This window comes from Notothenia coriiceps, unplaced genomic scaffold, assembly GCF_000735185.1.
Source record: "Notothenia coriiceps isolate Sejong01 unplaced genomic scaffold, NC01 NC01_scaffold00022122, whole genome shotgun sequence".
Taxonomy (NCBI): domain Eukaryota; kingdom Metazoa; phylum Chordata; class Actinopteri; order Perciformes; family Nototheniidae; genus Notothenia; species Notothenia coriiceps.
In genome coordinates this window covers 172,044-178,753 of record NW_011354823.1, presented here as the reverse complement: position 1 = coordinate 178,753, position 6,710 = coordinate 172,044, and the positions used below count along the sequence as shown (strand labels likewise).

Below are 6,710 nucleotides of genomic sequence, written 5' to 3'. Positions count from 1 at the left end.
TATTTATTACGACTGTACCAGTTGTATAAATTAGATTCCAGATTCAAGATATGTATGTTCATATGCACACAGTAAACAGACCTTAGTTTGCTAGTCCACCCTGCGCAAGTAAAATACAGGAATATAAAAATAAATAAATACTTAGAAAAAACAAATATGTTTGGCACACGGCAACAGCAGCATTAAAGGGCACATAAAGATATTAAATAGTTGTATTGCACGTGGTTCACGAGGCCTCCCGAGACAAAAGCAGCGCCCAACGTGGGGCTCGAACCCACGACCCTGAGATTAAGAGTCTCATGCTCTACCGACTGAGCTAGCCGGGCATGAGAGCGACAGGAAACATCCCCCTTCTTCTCCCCTCACTATCTGCCAGTGGACCTTACTCTTGAGTTACACATTCCACACAACAGGAAGTCACATTGCTCAAGACTGTCGACACCAGGAGAAGGGGGCTCATTTATAACCACTCTGATCCGAGCCTGTGACATGGAGCGAGCGGTTGACCGAGCGTGGTGTGTTCAAATGCAATGAACGGGAAAGAAAAGGTTAATAAGTGGTGGTTGTTTTTTACTTTGTGTGTCAGGGCTTTCGGAGATTAAACTCCAGAAAAATAGTTTAAATTAAGTAATTGTTGGCGTGGCTTGCAATTGTTTTAAAAACATCTCTGAAGTAGTTATCTAGAAAAACAGGTAAAACCCAATTGTGTTGAGCTCTGAACCAGCAAGTCCAGTTTAGAGCTTTACCAAACAGGAAGGCTCTGACTGGCCATTGTAGTTACAAATCTGGATTGGAAACCTCTTAAAAAGTTAATCATAGCTGCAGTGACTTTCTTCTTTTGCTTACAATACAGATCTCTATCTCACATGCCTGATTAGCCAACACAAAGTGCTGCTATTGCCAACAAGTAAGGTGAAGCCCCATGCCACAACACTACAATTGCACACAATTAACAACATAACAGTATCCGAGATAAGTAGATCAAGATAACGCCAAAAAACTCAAATGCTCTCTCGAGAATTACAAGGAAAACAATTGTTTAGCTGTTTATTTCTCTCCGCCGTGTTCCTATTCTTCCTTAGGTTCAATTGTTTGGGTGCATGTGTGGCATCCAAAAAGAAAACACAATAAAATAATACGGTCAAACTCAGCAAGGGAATTTAAAAAAGTGTTTACCTCGCTGATGTCGACCGGCTGTGTGAAGATCTTGGCCTGGTCCTTTGTCTGGAGCTGGTCCAATAGCCCTTGGAGCAAAATACTGAACGGACACAACTGGATCTCTAGAAGGCTCTCCTGCAGTTTAATCTACAAAACAGCACAGAGGGAAACCGTAAGAAGGCTTTTCCATGTATTTGACAGAATGTAATCAGAACACAAGTGAAGTCCCAGTCCCACCTGGAGAACGGTGCATCTCAAGGAATGTATCCTAATAAATAAATAAATGTCTATATACCTCCTCCCTCTTCATCTTCTCCCTCTTGCGGATCAGCTCCAGCAGCAGCCGCGCTCTCTCCAGGTCGTGTCGGAGACGATGCCACTCCTTCAGCTGCTCCTTCAGCGCCCTGCTCTCCTCCTCATTCTGCTTCTGGAAAGTATAATAAGTAATACAGGCATTCAGACCAATGGCTGTCAACTTGAATAACATCTGAGGGTTTCTCAAGATAAACCTTTTAAACATTTCTTTACGGCAAACGGCTACATAAGCATGAAGACACACAACACCTTGTTGAGAGCATGCAAGTCAAGTTTCTAAAAACTACACATAGATACAAATCGAAATGAAAACTGATAGTCTCCTGTGTTTGACTGAGAGATAAACAAACCGGTTGCGTATTCTTCTGAGACTGCATGCTCGTCTGGAGGCGTCTGATGAGGGGGAGGCCGTTCCTGGATTGCCTCTTTAGTGTCCAGTAATTTAGGGCCAGCTCCACAAAAGCTTTTTTCTTCTGAACCGACACCTGGTTGAGAATGGTTTGTAACCTAGGGGAGCCAGGGAGATAGGTATTAGAAGGAGAGATACCAACAGCTGGCACACTTCAAAAGGCTTCTAGGCTTCTTGAAGGATTATGCAAGCCAAGAATAATACAGCGGCTTGTTACACACGTGGTTGCGTTTTTTAAATTTAATTAACAGCCACAAACAAGCTTTAACCTGAATTTGACTGACACTCGACGCAGAGCAAATGCATGCCAGCAGATCACTGAAGCTTCTATTTCCGAAGGCAAACATTTGTCTCGTGCTCAAACCCCACAACAGCCAATGTTTGTATATCAACAGCAGACTGTCTTATCAGTGTCCTTGAGAAAAAAAAGAAAAACCCTCCCTATATCACCACTCCTGGCCTCAAAGCACTAAAACACAACATAATCACCATCATTAAAAAAGGGGCTGATTTTCAGGTTCATATTTGTTTTTGTGTCTTATCTGTGACATGTCTACATGCTTTAATGATATGTTTCTCATACTCCCTGTGCTGCCTGTAATTAGAGCCCAGTCTGAGAAGCGTGAGTGTTACACAGTGATGTTACGGAAGTAAACAAAATATACCAACTATTAGCGTTTCAGTCAGAGGGCAGTATGTGGGAGGGAAAACTCCCTCTGGAACTTATAAAAACAATATAACATGACAGGAAAGGGAAACCCCCAAAAAGCATGAAAGGGCCCCTTTAATAAAACTTTTAAAGCACACCTGTGAGCGGGAAACGTAGGCACAGCAGCAGGAGTCACAGCTTCACTCTCAGCTTCAGACTCAGGCTTCTTACTCTTCTTCTTTCCTTTAGACGATCCTTTCCCAGCACCTCTCCCTTTGTCCACTTTCTTACATAGTCCGTTTTTGGGTTTGGCCTCATTGTAGATTGTTAGAGGCCTCCTCACACACCCGTTTGGTGTGTGCGCTCCACAGTATGCCGTCTTCTTCACAGAAAACGTGGGCTCCCCAGTGTCCGTCACCTCCTTGATCGGCTCCATCTTCATAAAGAGGCCAGCCCTTTGGGCGCAGCTGACATGGAAGGCGGTGTAACAGTTGGCTTTGTGGCACTGGATGCACGCCCCCACGCCTTTCTCCTTGCAGAGGTAGCAGGTGAGCTTCCAGCGGGCGGGAGGAATGTGGCTGACACCGTCTATGGGTTCGATGAAGGTGGTGTTGGTGAAGCCGACCTCAGGGACCCAGAGGGCGCACACCACGTGGCCCCAGCGCTCATCTACTGTCTTTTTCAGTGCTCCCCCCTTATTAGGACAGAGGATACAGTCTGAAGGCTGGGTGGGTACCTGAAGACAGTGTCTGCAAAGCCACTGGCCCTCAGGAATATACGGCACACCGTAACATTCCTGGTGCACGGCCACGTTGCACATGTCGCAAAACAGAATAGCGTTGCTGTTGTGACACTCTCCGTCCATGCAGATGCAGCAGACGGCGTCCTCGTCAATGGGAGCGTGCTTCTCACCGCCTTGGTCCAAACTCTCCAAGTGCAACTCTTTCTCAAAGCGATCGACGAGAAACTCAAAGACGTTGTGAGAGACCTGACTGACCCCTTCGCTTTTCCGTTTCTCATTCACCAAATCCAACCAGGCATAATCCTCCTCGTCCATGTCGTACTCCGTGTCCTCGTCCAGCTCTTCCTCTGTCTTCTCTGTGTATTTATAAAAGGCGGATGAGCGCTTAGGAACTGCTGGAAGATTATATTCCACAGTACGAAATTTAGGCTCGTTGAGTTTTGGACCGGTATTGGCAGCAGGCTGATATCCACCTCCATGTCCAGGACTGGTGATGCCCAGCGCAGCGTTTCTCTTCTCCTGGTTGTTTTTTAACCGGACAGACCTCAGGAGGACCTGCTGCGGTTTCTCAGCATTCTCCTTATTGCTGGTGCACTCCATCATCTCCTGCACCATGGGGTCATCATCTGAGATCACGTCCAGCTGGTCGTATATGCTGATTCGATGGAGGCGGCCATCGAGATCGAACTCCACCATGCTCTGCGCCTGGGCGTACGTCAGGATCTGCTTGTTGGGGGAAGGCATGATGGGAGACGACGGCCTCTGCGGCACCGCAACCCGGTGCTGCCGAGCTTTCTTCTTCATCTTGGTTCTCCGTGTTGCTGTGGAGAAAGAGTGAGGAGATATGGTTAGAGATCTGCACGTATTCATTGAAATGGTAAAAAAAAAAAAAGGGGGTAGAGATGGTGGATTTTTAACAAGGAGCTACTTTTCAGGGGTAAGGGAAAACAATAACCTTTATCATTTACTCATGAAGTATTCTGGGCTTAAAGCGCTTAATTATTTGACATACACCTCCATTTCCTTTGCTATAAAACATTGTTAATGGTTTTAAAAGCTGTAGTTGTTTTTTTATATATATACAGGCTTTCCATCAGCACTAAATCAGGCTGTCAAAAATATTGGGTAACCCTGCAAGTAAAATAACAAATAGACCAGGAAAAATACATTCTACACTCGCATTACAACTTTTCTCGTAGTGAAAATGTAGCTATTTTAAACTAAGAGATACAGTATTCTCATTTAATGCAAAACTCTATGGACCAAACCACAGAAAAGTGAAACATGTTTAATTTAAAAGCATTATACCTAAAGATTAGCAGCTGACTTGTAGAGCAAAAGTCAATGCTATAAAAAGTAAAGCTTCGAGCTGCAGGGACCTTATGTTGTGGATTGTAACGTTAGTAGACAGCTGTACGTTACACTTTTGTCAATGAGCTGAGGCATTTAAATGCGGTGGGAGGCGGCCACACAGGGCACTTTAAACATGACTCCACAGGAGTTAGTGCTTGCCCATTTGGTGCAGAGAGGAAACTGCCTTTTACACTAACGCCTCACAAAGTAGCCAAGTTGCTAACAATAACATTAGCTACCCTGCTAACTAGCTAGAGGAGCTAGCCAGCAGGCAAATGGCGTCAAACAAAACAAGAGACCTTTAAAACGTCTCCTAATTCATACCGAATGTGTGACATAAAAACACATTTTGCACATGCACTGAATGCTTTCTAGTCGTTATAACACATAGCACAGAAAAGCACATAAAGCAGCACCAAAGAAGAACATACCTCGGATTCACGAACAGTTTTGCTAGTTGAGGAAGACGGTAGCTAGCCAGCAGCCTTACAAAGCAATGGCGATACGGCCTGCTAAGTGGCTCTAATTCCGTACACAGTGTTCTCATCCAACGATACTGGGGTTGCTATTAAAATAAGAAACACGCCTGCATGGTGCCTGAGGGGTTTCGGTGTTCAATGCAACAGAGAACACACAATTAGTAGCTTTGTGGACCATTCATAGGCTAGAGAAACTCGCTAGCCACAGGAGCAAATAGCAGCAACACGGACGGCTCATCCCCCAACACAACAATGCGTTTCACCAGACAACTCCCACCCGCACGCAATACTCTACGTGTGACGCTGGAGGTCATGTCGGTGGTGACTCGTAGATTTCACACAAAAGCCCATCTGTCACAAGATCAATGCATTGCCTTTTGTCGATCCTCGCTAGAGCTATACACAGACAAAGCAGAGCATAACACTGTGTGAGTAAAAGCTCTCTCTGTGTGTATGTGGCTCTGTAAAATGATATCCAGTTAATATTACTTTCCCACTGGTTTTCCTGTCAGTCATGCAACCAGTTATTGATTCAGCATGTCTCCTCTAGTCTCACAGAGGACAGTCATGAGGACGCAGGCAGAGAAACACACAGAACATGTCTTTGCCCCACCCTGGTGACCGGTTTTCACACAGCTCTATCCCAGAAAGCCAGTTGGTTTAGTTCAGTTACCGCATTTTAGTCAATGAAATCCCATATATTACTGTATACTATAGAGTAGACTGTACTCAAAATGTTCCTATTTTAACTGCGAGCTCGTTGTCCCAGAATGACCGTGAATGCAACACAGTGGAGAATGTATTCATTGAGCATTAATCATATAGCAGTACTAGTAACATGCATATGTGGTCGATGTTTTTTTGTTTGTTTGTTTGTTTATTTTAAACTCACAATTTTGGTTCTCTATTTTTTTCGAAAAGCAATTAAATTTGACTTCTTTAATTTAGCTACTTTTCCAAAATCTATATGGCTTGGTAAAGAATAACACTGCATTTTTGTCATTATTTGCTTGTATTATTAATTTCAGTACATGTCACTTTAAAATGTTTGAAATGTTAATAAACAATTTAGAATAATAATACACTTGATTTATATTGTGCCTTTCATGCTAGATGCAGCCCAAAGTGCTTTACAGAGCAATAGATACATAAAAATAACAATGAGTAAAAATAAAGAGTAAGGAACTTACTATAAAAATATTCCGTGTCTCCTCGATTCAATTAATTAATTAATACTAAAAGCCACTTAGTGTGTCATTTTAATATCTGATAATGTACCTTCATGAGTGGAAAGATAAATTAAGAAAATGTTTTCTATTCTTTTTTTTAAACTCAAGAACATATATGAACATCATATATTTTGTATTGAAAAAAGGTCACATCAGGGGTAGACATAACAAATGACATAAAATAAATAAAGTAAAAAAGAAAAATATTGTTTTGTTAAATACTCAAATCGTTTTGATTGCCTTTTTATTCATAATGTTTTTAATGATGCCACTATATTGTTTTAATTCATTGTAAAACAATCTCTAAATTTGATTTGGAGTCAGCCCAAGAACATGTTTTATGTGACATATATCTGAAATGTATGACCTCCCCCCC

General features: G+C 42.8%; 1 protein-coding gene and 1 non-coding gene across 2 annotated transcripts; both read right to left on the bottom strand.

The window, feature by feature from the left end:
* Window positions 1-253: 253 nt before the first annotated feature.
* On the bottom strand, window positions 254-326 carry trnak-cuu (transfer RNA lysine (anticodon CUU)). The gene has a single exon. It is a non-coding gene; the product is annotated as a tRNA-Lys (tRNA).
* Window positions 327-382: 56 nt separating this feature from the next.
* On the bottom strand, window positions 383-5,569 carry LOC104953719 (bromodomain-containing protein 1-like). The gene is made up of 6 exons (XM_010780696.1): window positions 5,058-5,569; window positions 2,690-4,094; window positions 1,824-1,980; window positions 1,454-1,585; window positions 1,140-1,305; window positions 383-387 (listed from the first exon to the last, which is right to left on the bottom strand). The coding sequence occupies exons 2-6, from the start codon at window positions 4,075-4,077 to the stop codon at window positions 383-385; spliced, it is 1,848 nt and encodes a 615-aa protein (XP_010778998.1). The 5' UTR covers window positions 4,078-4,094; window positions 5,058-5,569.
* Between the last annotated feature and the right edge of the window lie 1,141 nt (window positions 5,570-6,710).